This window comes from Sodiomyces alkalinus (genome assembly GCF_003711515.1).
Source record: "Sodiomyces alkalinus F11 unplaced genomic scaffold SODALscaffold_1, whole genome shotgun sequence".
Taxonomy (NCBI): Eukaryota; Fungi; Ascomycota; class Sordariomycetes; order Glomerellales; family Plectosphaerellaceae; genus Sodiomyces; species Sodiomyces alkalinus.
The window spans coordinates 4,532,166-4,548,818 of NW_021167079.1; the positions used below are offsets into that span (position 1 = coordinate 4,532,166).

Sequence of the window (16,653 nt, forward strand, 5' to 3'; positions counted from 1 at the left end):
GGTAAAAAAGGGGCAGGGGTTAAGACGGTGTTGTGCTTGTACAAACACCGCAGAACACATGTGCAATGATTAATAATAAACAAGTTGATGTGGTGTTTAATGGCAATAAAATGGAACGTTAGTAAGAGAGAAAAGAGAAAATATGGAGAAATGGGAGGTTTAAGAGCGGTAGTATAAGCCGGTAGTATAAGCCGGTAGTATAAGCACACCAAGGGAAATGCCCCCTTTTTTCCGGTGGAAGCAGAGTCTCCGAGTCCGAGGTCCGGGGTAGTTCAACTTTTCAAGGTTGGAAAACCAGACGTTCATCACTCATTATCTGTTCGCATTTATTTACAGTCGTCCTCAGTCCCCCGTCTCACAGCAAAGGCCGTTTCACTCAAATATGCCACATGCAGCCTTTGCACCTCGGTGTCCTGTCCAGTGCCGTCTGCCATCTGCCATCTTGGACATTGGGTCTATTCACGGTTGATTCATGCCTCCTCAATGCATCCTTCACCTGATATAATACCAGGTATATCGCTATTATCTGGCCGTTCTCCACGGCGCTACAGGTTTTGACAAAAAGACCGGGGGATTCACCCAAAATCGACCTCGATACTACCTCACCACCCTACCAGCCAAACCCCCTCTTCTTCCGCCCCATCGTCGTCGTCTTTATTTTGTCCGAGTCGAAGCACATTGGTGGATTTGTTCCATTCCTTTTCATTTTGCCGTACCACGGTATGTCACTCCATGGTGTCCAACTGCCGCACTTCGAACGAGCTTGCTTTCCCCCTGGCGGACCCGTCACCCGTCACCCGTCAGCCTCCCCGGGCTCGCACCGTTATGTTCGTTGTCTTAGCATTCTACCGGTTTGGCTGCCCCGGGCTCTCATCGACTATCGTATCCGCATCGCCCAATGCTTGTGGCTTGTGGCTTGTACGTTGTAGTGTAGTCTCGCTCCATTCGTCCGTCACCTCAGCTCCAGCCTCCCCGATTGACTGCCCCTTGGGCCCTTGGATATCATGTCATGGACTCATGGTAGAGGTGCAGATGCTGTACCAAGTAAGCAAAAGAGGAATGCCACGCTACCTCCACCCCTTTCGGCATCCTGTCCATCGACTCCATCCTGCTTCGTCCACAACAGTCCCTCGACTTCCCCTTTGGTCGCTACGGAGCCTTGTCTCCCTTGACATGCCTGCAGTTCCATCGTAGATCGCGGTGGATGGTGGGTTACGCCCCCATTCTCCCAAAACCCCAACTGGAATGGCCCATGACGCAGTGCCGACCTGGAGCCCCTGATTCTTGAACGGGCCCTTGGAAATGGCAATGGGCAATGGTGCTCATAAACATGCCCTGTCCCGGTCTGGCTCCCGCCTCCCGCTTGCCGCCTCCCATCCTCCACCCCTCTCTTCGTCGCCGTTGCGTTGTTGCCCCTAGTTAGTAGTCCGTCCGCAGTAGACTCTTGTCGGCATCCGCATCATGCACTGGTCAACTGCTCTTCTCGGTGCCGTGGCCCTGGCAGGCTCTGGTATGTTTCCTCCGGTTTTACTTCCCCCCTTCTGTCAAAACGTGCATGTGAATCGTGAGACCAAGTTGCTGACTAGTCAACTTCGTACTATCATCGCCTCAGCCGCTGCCCAGGACACCTACACTTACACCGATGGCGAGGGGAGAACCTTCCTCGGCTACACCAACACCGCCGGCATCCGCTACGGCATCGCCATCGCCGAGGGTGCCATCGAGGGCGCTTATGATGCCATGATCCAGATCACAGCCCCCAACAGCATCGGCTGGGCTGGTCTATCATGGGGTGGCAGTATGACCTACAGCCCCTTGGCCGTCGTCTGGCCCAACGGTGACGACGTTCAGGTTTCTTCCCGCATAGCCTTGTAAGATGATGGGACCTCGTGCTTTCTTTCTTGCTTTCTTGCTTTTTTTTTCTTTTTTCCCCACCGCCGCCCCTTTCCCCTATTTACATGTACTTTCTGCTAACAAAGAACAGTGGTTACTCGTTGCCTTCCCTCTACTACGACGCCACCTACTTCTTCCTCCCGGGCTCCGGCACCAACGAAACCCACTTCACTGCCACCGCCCTGTGCATGGGCTGTACCTCTTGGACCCCGCCCGGCGCCGGCCCCATCGACCTCGACCCGAACGGCGAGAACACTCTCGCCTTCGCCTACTCCACCAGCCCCGTCACCGACCCCGACGACATCGACACCACCTTCGGCCGCCATGACGCCCACGGACGCTGGTCTCCCGACTTCTCCCAGGCCCAGCATCCCGACTTTTACGACTGGTTCGAAGACATCGAGTTCCCCTGCCCCACCGTACCCCCTCCCACCAGCTCGGTCCCGGCATCGACCAGCTCCATCCCCATCCCGACCCCGTCCGACGACCCGGCGGACCCGGACCCCCTCCCGGTCCCCAGCTCCTGCCCCGGCGTGAGCAGTTTCCGCTCCGGCTTCGGCGTCGCCAACGGCTGGAGGGCCGTCAAGCTCGCCGGCAACCTCCGCACCCCGCGCGGCATCGTCCTCGACACCAGGGGCAACCTCCTCGTCGTGGAGTCCGGCCTCGGCGTCACCGTGCACACCTTTGGCCCCGACGGCTGCTTCGCCTCGAGCAAGACCCTCATCTCCAACGCGGCCCTGAACCACGGCATCGGCCTGACCGCCGACGGCAGGACCCTGTACGTCACCTCCATGACCACCGCCTTCGAGTACAGCTACGACCCCGTCGCCCAGACCGTCAGCAGCGAGCGCATTGTCGTCACGGGTATGATTCAGGGTGGTCACCCCACGCGCGCCCTCATTATCCCGCCTGCGTACCCTCACCTTCTCGTCATCTCCCTCGGCTCGTATGACAACATCGACCATCCTACCATTGATCCTTCGGTCGGTCGCGCTATTGTGAAGGTCTTCGACATGCGCGACGTGCCTCAGGGCGGGTACCGGTATAATACCCAGGGATACCTTCTCGGGTACGGTCTTCGGAATGGTGTGGCCCTGGCGGCTGATGGTAATAGCCAGTACGTACAAGATGCGTTACTCTCGTTCTCTCCTTCTTGCTGTCCCCTTCTGGTTGTCCCCTTTTCTCTGTCCCCTTCTTTCCAATACGACCGTTGACAAACGACCCTGTAGCATCTGGGAGGTCGAAAATGGAGCCGATCAGTTCCAGCGCACCGTCAACGGTCAATCTTATGACATTCACGCCGACAACCCGGCCGAAGAACTCAACTATCGTATGTTATGTGCTTACCCCTCGAGTTGAGGACATCGACATTTTGCCACGTACTAACGTCGTTCACTCTTCTTCCCCACCAGTCGGAGACCCCTCAGTCGAGAACCCAAACTGGTACGGCTACCCGACCTGCCACACCATCTTCGGCGCCGAACAGCTGACGGACGCCCAATTCCAAACGGGCGACCAATTCGTCCTCGCCCCGAACGCGACCTTCAGCGACGCCGACTGCGTCCGCCGCGGCTCCGTGCCCGCCCGGCTGAGCTTCCAAGCCCACACGGCCCCGATGGACGCCGCCTTCGACCGCGACTTCGAGAACCTCTTCATCACCTTCCACGGCTCCTGGAACCGGCCCCAGGCCACGGGATACAAGGTCGTCCAGGTGCCCTACACCCGCAACGGCCAGGGCCTGTACGAGCCCGTCGACCCGCCCAACAGCCGCACCGCCGCGAGGGATATCTTCTGGAGCGAGAACGAGTCGAGCTGCTCCAGCTTTACGTGTTTCCGGCCTTGCGGGATTGTCTTTGACCGGGCTTACTCGCGGTTGTTTGTTGCGAGCGATCGGCCTGCCGAGGGTGAGCTGTTCATGCTTGCGCGGGTTTGATGGAACCAGACTGGTCCTTTTGTGTAGTGGACTGCGGGAGAGAGAAGAGAAACGAAGTCGGAGAAAGGGAATGAGTTGTGAGAGAGGTGGATGAGAGACGAGAGAGTGGCGAATAGCGATGGGTGTATTTTGAACACTATGAGCTGTCCGAGGAATTACAGTCTGTATATTTCTGAGATGCTACATAGCGCCTTGCTATATCCGAGAAAAAAGAAGAAAAAAAAGGCCGGGCATCCATTGACGGAGTTCACGCCTTCTCGTTGACGATGGTCTGTCAAAGTTCGTGTCTTGGTGACGAGCTTATTATTAGTTGTTTGACCTACGGCAAGCCGTAGAGGCAAGTATCTTATCAGAACACAACTAAAGTACGGAAAGTTAGGCCCTGTTCGATAACGCTCACAAGCTGGCGGAAAAACTCCTAAGGATTTTATAAAAGATATGAACGTAGCCAAGACGCTATTTTAACGCTAGTCCGTGCCCTCGATATATCTTTTTATATAATGAGTAAAATATCCCTCGGGGGAATATCGAACCGATTCTATAGAATACGGGGTAAAGTCTTATAGATAAAAAAAAACTTTCTTTTTACGGTTAGAGAATATCGTATTAACTACTATCTATATTAATATATCGGGACTAGATTATATTAGTGTCGAATAGGTTATAAAAGGGTCCTTAGATAATATACCGGATCCGGATAGCGTCGACACCCTATCCATTGATTTCACGCCTATATAGGATATACCGGCCACGGATTTCACGCCTACGCAGGATACGCCGGCTATACAGGACACGCTCACCGATAATATCTTTAGCGATAATAAGGTATCCGAAAGTAGTACAAATAGTCGGAATCTTAATACCCGGAGCCGCCCTATACCCTAGGCTAATACCTTATTATCGAAATAGTCCTCACGTATAATATAGAAGGATAACCTTAAGCGTAAACTATATACGTAGATAGTTATTACTTATTGCGATAATACTGTATTCGCGACAAATAATAAGAAGTTAGCGAAATAGGCTACCCTAGCGGGTATCTTACTATATATACAGGAGATATTCCCCGGGGTTAACCTAATAGTTAGATCGATATTAGCGAAGCTCGAATACACCGAAAAAAAGCTACGAGCGGCCCTAACGCTTATCGGTAAGTCTAAAGTAAATAACTACGACGATAAGACCGGTATAATCGATATAAAAAAGGAGTAGTAGGACGTATTCGGTGCTAAGTTCGGCAATATCGATAGCCGTATCCGAAAGCGCCGAGGGCTATAGTAGATTAAGAGTCTTTTAAAGCTTATATAGCCTAATACTGCTATAATAGGCTACGATATCGCGGATGTTTATAAGCTGGATTAATAACGTAAGCGTTAGTAAGTAGTATTAATGCCGCAGCTAGCTAAGAAAAAGCGCCTTCGGCCTAGTTAATAATAGGATTCTAATAGTAGTAGTATAAGGATATACTCCCCCGTACCTCGTAACGATCTACTTAATAATATATCTATGCGGCGGCACCGTAGAAAGGAGGATAACTTACCTACTAAAGCTATAATAGCCGGGTTAGTTATATTATTAGCTCGTTAAAACACGATACTTATCTCTAATACTATTATTACTTATTAGAATGCCTTTCGCGACGAATTAGACGGTGTTATAAGTATAGTTGAGGTAAGCTAATACTTTACTTAAGAGCCTAATACCATAACTATATTTAAAACATTAGATAAAGAGGGAAAAAAGGAACTATTAAAGTAGCTTAGTTTTATAAAAAAAACGGTTATTAAAGATAATAGTGATAATAGTAGTAGTAACGACGATAATAGTAGATAAGGTAGGCATAGCCTTATAAAGCTAGATTCTAATTAAGTAGTTCTAATTAGCTAGTTTTAGTTACCGCCTGCCTGAAAAGGACTAGTACGGGGTATAGCTTTATCTTATCCGCTACTTCTATAGATATAGCGGTTAGTATAGTACTTAATATATCGATATATTAAACCCTTTTTCCCTTAATAATAACCTCTATTTTACTACCACTACTACTCTATTATCTTAGATATTTAGTATCGTATCTCTAATCTACCCTTTCTGCTAATACTACGATCAGCACACTCAGTGGCCAGCTATAGCAGCCGCTCTTCCTCTTCCTTAGTAAGTCCACTAACAGGAATAGTTATAGTACGTATAGATCTAACGAAGTTCTAGATCCCTGTTACCGTATATATAATCTTAATCTGCTTTCTAAGGCTATACTTAGGTGTCTTCCTATCGATAATACGAAAAGACCTCATTCATACCCTAAAACCCCGTTTAATAGCGCTTCGGTAGCCTACGTGGAAGCGATTAAACCGCTTCTTTAAGAATAGCTATCTCTATTCTATTTTAGAGAAATCCTAGAGGTAGTACCTTTTACCGTCGAACGGGGTAACAATACCTCGAATATTATTACTAAACCCGTTATCTATAAGGTAGAACCTCCTATTAGGTACGTGAAAGGTACCCCTAGAAAAAGCCTCTCAAAGTAATAAAGAGTCGTTTATACTACCCTTAGCACCGGCTAGGATATATATAAATAAGAGGTTAAAATCGACTACGGCGAGAATATTTTATATTAGTTACCCTTTCCAGTTATAAAACCGCCGTTACGACCTAGGTAGTATAAACACTACGATATACGTGCTATCGATTACTCTGATATAACTGTTGGACTAATTATTACGTGGCGATAGTTTAATATATCGTGATACGTATCCTAATAGAGGATATTTAACGTATTCGATATAAAGCTAACATATCGCGCCTAGGACCTTATTAAAGATACGCGATCCCGTATTTAACGATATCTTAAACCGGTAGTATATATTACGCAGGGATACGCTATAACCGATAATATATAAGAAGAATAGAATCTTCTACGAAGACGTATAGTACTTAGTCTCTTTAATTATACGGTTTAATATTACCTATTCTATTAGGTAATAAAACTCGCGCTAACTAAGTCTAAATAGGTCCTAGAAGACTATACCAGATCCGATTAATAAGTCGCCCATTATCCCTAATATAATAGCAGGATTATTACCGTGCTATCATCAAGGGGTATTTCTACACCTATTTAGCGGGTATACGATTAGGATATAATACAGAGCTATCACTAATACTATTATACCGGGTGCCGGGATAATATCGTCGTCTTAGAGGAGGATATCGTTATCGTGGTAACGAATAGCTTTAACATTAGCCTCGCTGTCACCTATAGCGCGGCTAATCATAGACCCTATCTTAATAGGTTTTTCTCTACTTATTACCATCTTTTAGGTGCTACTAAGGTTTTACGTGTAAAATGCTCTTATCTTGGTAAAAAAAACTACTATAGAATGCTAAAAGACACCCCTGCCTAGCGTGGTACCTCGAGGATAGAGGAAAGTATAAAAAATACAGTTATACTAAAAATATCATATAAAACGGGCGCTTATATCATTAGCTTAGCATTTTTATATATGTTTATAACTCCTTAGGAGTTTTCTGCTAGCTTATAAGCATTATTAAACGGGGCCTTATATATATATTTATCTACCTAAGTAAAGTTCGTGGTACTTTACGGGGATACCTAACTATTAGGAAAAACTAGGGGAGATAAGTATAGATATATAGGATCGAGGTACATATCTCTTCGTGCGATTTATACCTTAGTCAGCACGCAACCGAAACGGATATCCGTTGTACCGAAGGTACTTCGACTTTACCCTAGGTACTTCGTATTTCGTACTCCGTAGTATTCCGATCGATTTCCCATCTTCATCTCCATCTCTGCATCCTCCCCCCTCCCCCTCCCTTCCCTTTTACTTCCTCGCCATGGCCGGTAGGAAATCCAAATCATCTGGTCTATTACCTCCCACCAGAACCCTCGTCCTCGATAACGGCGGCTACACTCTCAAAGCCGGATTCGTGACCGACGACGACGACGGCGACGTCACCACGGACCAGAACCCGCGCGTCATCCCCAATTGCATCGCCCGAGATCGCCTCAAGAAGCTCTACGTCGCCTCGGATCTCGACTCGTGTGCCGACTTTGGCGAGACCCAGTTCCGCCGTCCCGTCGAGAAGGGCTACATCGTCAATTGGGAGGCCCAGAAGGAAATCTGGGACCATGAATTCATCCGCGAGAACGCCCCGCAGAAATGCGACCCTTCAGAGACGAGGCTGCTCCTCGCCGAGCAGCCCAACTCTCTCCCTGTGCTGCAGACCAATTGCGACCAGATAGTCTTTGAGGAGTATGGCTTTGCTAGCTACTGCCGTGCAATAGGTTCTGCCCCCCTTCCCCCTGCCTCTTTATCCAATCCCTTTCTGTCCCCAAGAGTCTCGAACTCTCGACTAACAAACACATACTCCCCTTGTCCAGGCTCCACATTTAATGCCTACCATGACATCCAAGGCCTCCTTCAGACCCCCCGAGATCCCGACACCGACACTACCCCCAAGGTCCCCGCAGAGATCGTTCTCGTCATCGATTCTGGCTACTCCCAGACCACCGTCATGCCGCTCCTCCACGGCCGCCCCCTCCACTCCGCCGTCCGCCGCCTCGAAGTCGGCGGCAAGCTCATGACCAACTACCTTACCCGTCTGCTGTCCCTCCGACACTACGACATGCGCAACGACGTCTACATCGTCAACGAGATCAAAGAGAAGGCGTGCTACGTCTCCCTCGACTTCGCCAGCGATCTCGAGCAGACCTGGAAAGGCACGCGCGGCGAACAGCGGGAAGCCTACCGGACCGGCGGCGGCATCGCCAAAGACTACGTCCTGCCCGACTTCCACACCCGCTCCCAAGGCATCGTCCGGGACTACGACCCCGCCGCCCATAAAAAGTCGAGAAAACTGGGACCGCACTCGGCTGCCGCCCACCCTGTCTACTCCGCCGCCGCCGCCGCCGCCGCCGAGGCCCACCACGAGGACCTCCTCACGCTACGCAACGAGCGCTTCACCGTGCCCGAGCTCCTCTTCAACCCCTTTGACATTGGTCTCCGCCAGCCGGGCCTCGCCGACCTCGTCATGCAGTCCCTCGACGAGCTGCCCATCGGCCTGTGGCCGGGCTTGCTGGCCAACATTGTCGTCGTGGGCGGCAACGCCTCCTTCCAGGGCTTCATCGAACGGCTGGAGAAGGAACTGGTGAAGAGGGTTCCCGACGATTGCATTGTTCGCGTCGCGCGCCCTGCTGATCCCGTCACGAGCACCTGGCTGGGGGGCGCCAAGCTCGCCCGGCACCCTGACCTTGACCGGCAGTGTGTGACCAAGCAGGAGTACGACGAGTATGGAGCACACTGGGTCGCACACAAGTTTGCGTCCGGTCTCCCCATCGAATGAACGGCGAGCAGAAGCAAGGAAAACAATGATCAAGACGAGTCAAATCAAGGCGAGCGACGAATTCTTGAGCGACCAATGGTCGACTTGATTCAACGGCATGCATAACACCCAGCGCCGGACACCCAAATGATTTGTGAATACGAATAATCTCTAATATGGGGTATTGTGCGTCGGGTGTATCTCTATTCCACCCCGGAAAAAAATCGTCTTTGCCAAATCCATTGTGCGGAACAACTCAGGGGCACCGTGAGTATCTCCAGGGAGAGGCGAAACAAAATTCTGAGAGGAGTTGGCTGTTCCAACGCAAGAGGAGAGGGAAAAAAAGAAAAAAAAAGGGAAGGGAAGGAAATATGTCGATATTGATGTTGGGCATGAAAAAAAGCAATGGCCACATCACCTTTCGGTCTCTGAGTTTCAAACATGCTAATCTCGACGGAAGGGGGTATCTCTTCAGAATCACAGGTGGCGGAGGAACCGTCCGCGGCATGAGCACCCTACAAAAGAGGTCAGTTCAGACAAGAAGAAAACTTAAGAGTTGTTCACGCTTAAGCTGGGAAAAGGGGTGCCGTACAATCACACTGCGAAACCAGTCAGCGACAGCAGTCCGAAATTTGCTACACGACACCAAGGGACGGAGAACAGCGACAGGGACTCACGAAAGTGGCAGTTGATCCTTCGTTGTGGATGATGCAGTATCCTCCGCAGCAGCCCCGGCAGAGCCGTTGCGTCTTTTCAATGCAATCATGGCACTGGGATCCATCCATCAGCAGCAGTTCCGACGATGCCGAGGTGACGATGACGAGGGGAGACGCAAAAACTCACATTGCTGCCGCATTCCCAGCAACTCTTGAGCATCCGCGCCTGAAAAAGAAGTATTCTCATCAGCATGTTGCCGAGACGGAGGGTTCGGATGGGGGGGGGGGGAAGAAAAAAAAAAAGGGGGGCAGCAAAAAGAGCAGATGACAGCCGTTTGGGCGCGTGCACTCGCTGGGGACACCAACGTTCGAGCGCCTACAAAAGTCTCTTCGCAAGACAAAGAAAGCACGCCGAGCTTTGCCACCTTACGAAGCCCGGACAGGCCCGGCTGCCACGGTCGAGGGACAGGACGGATAGCAGAGGCCGTTTCGTACCTTGGGTTTAGCGCGAGCAGCCGCCGCTCGGGACTCTTCTTCGTGCTGCTGCACCCAGGCGTCGCCTTGCGGGTTGACGACGACGACGTCCGAGGGCGCCAGCGAGAGTGCGGTGGTGGGATGGGACGGTTCCGTGGGCGGGGCGTAGCAGTCCTCGCACCACCAGGAAGAGCAACTGAAACAGTACCGGTCGCGGATGCAGTCGCTGCAACGGGCCACGAATGACGATGACGCGCCGCCGCCGCTGCTGCTGCTGCACGGCGTGTTGGGGGTCGCCGCGGCTTGGAGCGAAGATGCGAACAGGGGCGGCGGGGAGAGGAGGGGCAGTTCGGCCCTCGGGGTCCTCGTCGCGGTTATGAGACCCTCCGGGGCGGCGCCGCAGCCTGCACAGCCGGGTAGGGCGTAGCTGGCGACCGCCCATTGGGGGGTCCGCGCCCCGGACGACGACGACGACGGCGGCGGCGGCGGCGGGGCGGCGTGAAGGTGCGGCACCTTGCCGTAGGCGGGCGAGTTGATGTGGCGCGGGCCCTGGCAGGGCAGGGTGTCGAACGCAATGATGCCGTGGCAGTCGACCAGGGCGTCTGCCCATTCGGCGCCGATGGGCCGGGTGATGATCTTGCCCTTCTTTTGGTACCACTCTTCCTGCGTGTCCTCCGGGTGTAGAGCGGGTTGCGAGGACCCGAAGACGTACAGCGCCTTTAGGCGAGGGGTGTTCTTGGGCCGCGAAGGACGGCAGGCATATTGCAAGGTCCGGCAGAGCTTACGTTCGTTGAGGTTCTTTGTATCGCGAAGCGAGAGGACGCGGATGTTGTATTTCGGATCGAGGATAAGCTCGTGGCAGAGCTCGGAGGTCACGGAGAGGCCATCGAGGATGAGGGTTTGGACGTCGGCGAGGAGGTTACTGCGTTGGAGGCTGGCAAAGATTCCTCTCAAGGGGCCAGAGTAGAAGCTGTTGTGGGCGAGGGGAGAGGAGAGGGTTAGCTTGTATATCCGAGGTATGGAAGTGGTAGATCACCGTAAGAAAAAGAAAAGAAAAAAAAAACATACTCATCTTCGGTCAAAAAGTCATTGAGCTGGGCGTTGCGCCAGGTCTCGTTGCCGTGATCGACACTGTCAACGTCGCAGCGGGCAGCGCGGACGTGTGTGAGGTCGAGATGGCGGAATACGCCGGGGCTATCGAGGATAAGGTGGCGGAAAGAGCGGTTCGTTGCGGCGAGATTCAAGCGGTCGTAGGCAAATAAATGAGGAACAGTGCGGCAGAGGACGACATGGTTTGACAGGAAGTCTAGGAGGGAGATGGGAGCAGCAGCATCGGGACAGAGATCAGGAGTATCGAGGAACTTTGTGTTTTCGACATGCGACGCGTTCGGGAGGTTGTCGACGGCCTGGTGCATGTTACGGCGACGTGACGGGCGACGTGACGGGGGATGGGGGATGAGGGATGAGGGATTGATGGCGCGTCGGGACTTGGCGATCAGATAAAGGTCTAAGAGCTACAGGCAGGCTGATGACAAGTCGACGACGATGTCGGTATTTCTTCGTCGTTGTAATGGAGAGATGATCAATATTGGCTAGCTAAAGTCGTTGTATGTCAGCGACGGCGGACGAGCATTAGAAAGGGTTGGTTGGCTGTGGCGACGTGTATAGGAGTGTTGAAGGTCGTGGGATGGGACAAGGTAGCATTACGGTCGCGGATGGGACAGAGCTGGATTTTGAATGCAGGACATATCACATACCTACTGTAGGGGACAAGAGGACGGAAGATGGATGGGTGATGCTGAATGGGAAGCTGCAGGCCACGCAGAGTAGAAGAACCCTTAAAAGCAAATGGTGGTGTGGTGGTGTGCTGATGGTGATGGGGGTGCGTGGGATGGCGATGGGAGTTTCGGAGAATGGATGCGCTGGCCGCTGGCTGGGATACCTAGGACGAGACTCGCAATCATGTCAGGTATTCGACCTCTTATTATCCGTACCTACTTTTATGCTATGCGTGCTTGTCCTTCCTCTGGCCTCTCCAATAGAGGCCCGCTTGGAGATAATCGTTACATGACCATATTAGCCGCCGATTCCGTGGACACCATTCCCTGCATGGCATGGCATGGGCATCGGGCATCCCGCACGGCGACAAGTTGTCTAGACTTTACCTGGAAGGGGCAAGTCACAGTTAGCGTCGGGTCGCCGTTCCTTAATTTCCAGGTTGATCCGGCAGGGCTTGGCCGGGCTTTTGGTGGTTTGTTGTCGTGTTTGACCGCTTGGTCCTCGGCGAGTGGGTTGTTTGACTCCGGGGATTTAGGGGCGGTTGTTGTACACTACGAGTACGGACCTGGATGAGAAGCGAGGCAGACAGTGGGGGAAGCTTAAGGTACTGACTAAGGTACTGACTACCGTAATGTACTCCGCATCGACAGTGAACCAGGTACTTACTTGCACGGAATATATAAGGTAGAGTACTTTGTGTAAGGTACCTTAAGGTAAGGTATCACAGGTAGTACGAATGTGGGGGCTGACTATCGCAGAAGTGGGAGGTCTTTGTCTCGGGGACTCGTAGTCCGCTGAGCCATAGGGTCAAGCTCATTTGAAGTACATATGTGCTCCGTACAAGAGGCTATTTCGCGTATTCGGACGTGCTGATCCGGAGCGTATTGACACGTTAGCACATATTAGATCTGTAAGATGAAAGAGATCATAACCGAAAAGCTAGCAGCAGTGCCGATGCTCCAGTCTGTTGGAGAGTAATTACCTGTAGGTAGTCTCTTCGCATCCGTACGGGTACCTTAAGGTAGGTACCTTATACAGCATCTCCAACGACTAAGGTACAGAGTTTGAACCTCTAAGTACCTTCTTCGTACACAATCCCACTGCGCCATCCCACGTGCAAACGCAAATGCAGCTGCAGCCTGTTCCACCCATCCCACTATGTGGCGCTAGCTTATTAAACCCAGGCTCTATCATTGGTTGTTCGTTCTCCCTCCTCGTTCGCCAGTGGCTACCGTTTCGTGGCTTGAAAACGGTCCTTCTGACTAATCTAGGTACTCAACGGGAAGATGACCCCTCTACGGATACGTCATGTCAGACCATAGAAGGAAGCCGAAGCACCTAGCAGGCATCACCAAGCTGATTCATCCTCCCTCGATTTCTTCTCCTCTTAACCAACTCACTTAAACCCCCCAACCATGCGACCATGCGACCATGCAACCACGATAGCCTTCTGACGCCGCTTAGATTTCGCAGCTTCTCCCGTCCATATTTCTTCCTACGTTCCTACTATTTTTACGACGCCTCTGGTCATGTCGAACCTCGAGAGACGACCCCTCCATCGTCCATAAACTCCTTGCCCGCCCCGCGTCGTCTCCTTCGCCATTCCTCCCCCGGTCGTTCTGCATAAGCTATACATAGGACATCCCGAGTCTCCAGTCGTCTGACACAGGGGAATACTCCGTACATATCCTGACCATGCATGATACCGAATCTCAACTCCAGTGGTCCTCCCACTTCGCCGTCGTCCCCCCGGAACAAGTCGCATCAAGAGACCTGCGTGGCGACAAGATCCTCCTCCCTCAGTCTGCCCTGGAACAGCTCCTCGCTTCATCTTCGACCCCTTCCGTCTCCCATACGCATGCGACCTTTACCTCCCATGACCCCTTCAATCCTTACGCTTCCCAGAGTCAGGCCTCTTACCGGGAGACGGCCCAGCTACCGAACCCTTTGATGTTCCGACTGGTCAACCAAGCAAATGGCAACGTCGTGCACGCCGGTATCCGCGAATTCTCGGCCGACGAGGGCGGGGTGGCTTTGTCCCCTTATCTGTTGGAAGCTTTGGGCATTTCGCCGTCCGACTTTGTCTCCGAGACCGAATCCCAGACCGAATCCCAGACCGATTCCGAGACACGGGATGGCAAGCCCCAACAACGCGACCCGTCTCCGCCCCGCGTCATCGTCCACGCGAAACAGCTCGCAAAGGGTACCTACGTTCGTCTACGGCCCCTTGAGGCCGGCTATAACCCGGACGACTGGAAGTCGCTCCTCGAGCGTCAGCTTCGGGAGAGCTTCACGACATTATCCAAAGACGCCGTCCTCTCCGTCCGTGGTGTCAAGGGCGAGCTGTTCAAGTTCCTTGTCGACAAGTTCTTACCCGAAGGCGACGGGATCTGCGTCGTAGACACCGACCTCGAGGTCGACATCGAAGCCCTCAATGAAGAGCAGGCGCGTGAGACGCTCCGCCAGATCATGGCCAAGTCGCAACCCGGTTCGGCCCATGGTAGTAGTAATAGTAGCTCAAGAGGCGGGGAGATTGACATCTGGAAACCGGTCGAGGGGCAGGTGGTGCCCGGTGAATACGTGGACTACGAGCTGCCCTCGTGGAACCGGTCCACTCCCTTGACCATCGAGCTCTCTGGCGTTGACCCCCCAGAATCGCTGGATCTGTTGGTCAGCCCGTGGTCGACACGACAGCGCAGTCTTCCTCGCATTTCAGAACACGTCTTTGGAAACTTTTCGCTCGCCCGAGGCGGGACCAAATCCGTCGTCATCCAGCCGACGAACGTCGAACTCGAGGGCGCCGAAAAGCTCTTCATCTCCGTTCACGCCTACTCGCCTCCGAACCAATCGAACGACGCAACTGCCATGCCTTACTCCCTACGCGTGCATTCCGGGCCTGTTCCCCCTTCCGACGTTCCACCTTCCGACAACACACATAAAATTGCTGCGGAAGCCGAAGGAGAACACTCGCCCGACGAAGAGCAATGCAAAAACTGCTTGAAGTGGGTTCCAAAGCGCACCATGGTCCTGCACCAAAACTTCTGCCTCCGCAACAATGTCGTTTGCCCTCGGTGTCGATCCGTTTTCCACAAGGCGTCACCCGAATGGGAAGCGCACTGGCACTGCCCTCTCGACGACGAATTCGGCGATTCACCGTCCAGCAAGGCCAAACACTCCGATGTGCGTCACACGGAGAAGCAATGCCCGTCGTGCGACGTGAAGACTCCTTCGCTCATCGAACTGGCGCTCCACAGGACGAGCGTCTGTCCCGGCAAGCCGATCCTGTGCCAGTTCTGCCACCTCGAGGTGCCCCAGGAGGGCGACCCGCTCCACCCGTCCGCCGAAGTGCTCCTGTCCGGGCTCACGGCCCACGAGGTCGCCGACGGCGCCCGCACCACCGACTGCCACCTCTGCGGGAAGATCATCCGGATGAGGGACATGGCGGCGCACCTAAAACACCACGACCTCGACAAGGCGTCTCGGCGCAAGCCGGAGATCTGCCGCAACACCAACTGCGGCCGCACGCTGCACGGCGTCGGCGCGCGCGGGGCGGTCGGCCAAGGCACGCGCATGGGACAGGGCCCCGGCAACGAGCTGGGGCTCTGCTCGCTGTGTTTCGGCCCGTTTTACGTCAGCATGCACGACCCCGAGGGCAAGGCGCTCCGCCGTCGCATCGAGCGCCGCTACCTCTCGCAGCTGATGACGGGTTGCGGGAGGAAGTGGTGCGGGAACGAGTGGTGTCGGACGGGGAGGGCCAACCGGGGGCTTGAGGCCAAGCCGACGGGTGCGCAGGCTGTGCTGCCGCTGGTCAAGCCGCTGGTCGAGAGCGTGCCGCGGAAGGAACGGCCGATGTACTTTTGCGTGGACGAGGGGAGCCAGCGGCGTCGCGGGTTGGCGGAGATGCTGGCGAGTGAGAATGTGTGGGATTTCGAGTGGTGCATTGCGGGTTGCGAGGCTGCGTCGGGCGACCTTGACAAGGCGCGGGAATGGTTGCAGAATTGGGCGCCTACGAAGGTGTCGTCTACGGGATTATGAGGGATGAGATTGATTGTATGTAGCGAGCATATAGATGGGGTGGAGTTGTTTTGATTTGATCATAGGATACCACTTTGTTCAGCAGTCACATCATCACATGCCGTGCTGAACATATTCTCTTTCTCCGTCATGGTCAGCTTTCTATACGCTCCTCTCCCACCTTTAGGCGTTTCTGCGAATATCGTCAAGGTTTGTTGTCCCCCAGCCCTCTCACCCTCACTTATTTTGTTATTTTATTTATATATATATATATATATATATTCCGAGGTAAAGGGTTCGAGTAACTTGATAATGTCGGGATAATTTCAGGCCGAGTGCCCAGCATCTCAGGCGAGTTGGAAGGTGTAAGACCTCCAACCTTTGCACTCTAGTTCCTTGTTATCTGGGAGATTACGAGACATACGTCGTAATCCTGAAGCAATCATGATGCCGTTGAGGTGCCCCCTCAAATACGTGGCGTAGTTATATAATTCCTTATACCTCATCCGTCAAGGTGTCATTGATGCTGGCATCTCCCTACACATTCCAACATCGAATACTCTT

The 16,653-nt window shown here is 53.0% G+C and overlaps 5 protein-coding genes across 5 annotated transcripts; 3 read left to right on the forward strand and 2 right to left on the reverse strand.

Annotated features, from left to right (window-relative positions):
• Positions 1-389: 389 nt before the first annotated feature.
• Positions 390-1,288, forward strand: SODALDRAFT_355058 (hypothetical protein; the record flags this gene model as incomplete). The annotated part of the gene is made up of 4 exons (XM_028613779.1): positions 390-464; positions 552-918; positions 962-1,044; positions 1,127-1,288. The coding sequence occupies 4 exons, from the start codon at positions 390-392 to the stop codon at positions 1,286-1,288; spliced, it is 687 nt and encodes a 228-aa protein (XP_028470672.1).
• Positions 1,268-4,094, forward strand: SODALDRAFT_342122 (hypothetical protein). The gene is made up of 5 exons (XM_028613072.1): positions 1,268-1,510; positions 1,613-1,871; positions 1,985-3,010; positions 3,123-3,223; positions 3,306-4,094. The coding sequence occupies exons 1-5, from the start codon at positions 1,462-1,464 to the stop codon at positions 3,824-3,826; spliced, it is 1,956 nt and encodes a 651-aa protein (XP_028470673.1). The 5' UTR covers positions 1,268-1,461; the 3' UTR covers positions 3,827-4,094.
• A 3,584-nt stretch (positions 4,095-7,678) lies between these two features.
• On the forward strand, positions 7,679-9,187 carry SODALDRAFT_266998 (Actin/actin-like protein; the record flags this gene model as incomplete). Its single annotated transcript, XM_028607523.1, has 2 exons — positions 7,679-8,129; positions 8,226-9,187. 2 exons carry the CDS (start codon positions 7,679-7,681, stop codon positions 9,185-9,187), a joined length of 1,413 nt encoding a protein of 470 aa, XP_028470674.1.
• A 91-nt stretch (positions 9,188-9,278) lies between these two features.
• On the reverse strand, positions 9,279-10,099 carry SODALDRAFT_25535 (hypothetical protein). The gene is made up of 2 exons (XM_028607435.1): positions 9,844-10,099; positions 9,279-9,681 (listed from the first exon to the last, which is right to left on the reverse strand). Exons 1-2 carry the CDS (start codon positions 9,949-9,951, stop codon positions 9,370-9,372), a joined length of 420 nt encoding a protein of 139 aa, XP_028470675.1. The 5' UTR covers positions 9,952-10,099; the 3' UTR covers positions 9,279-9,369.
• Positions 9,929-11,711, reverse strand: SODALDRAFT_268833 (hypothetical protein; the record flags this gene model as incomplete). The annotated part of the gene is made up of 3 exons (XM_028607626.1): positions 9,929-10,048; positions 10,318-11,266; positions 11,365-11,711. The coding sequence occupies 3 exons, from the start codon at positions 11,709-11,711 to the stop codon at positions 9,929-9,931; spliced, it is 1,416 nt and encodes a 471-aa protein (XP_028470676.1).
• Positions 11,712-16,653: the final 4,942 nt, after the last annotated feature.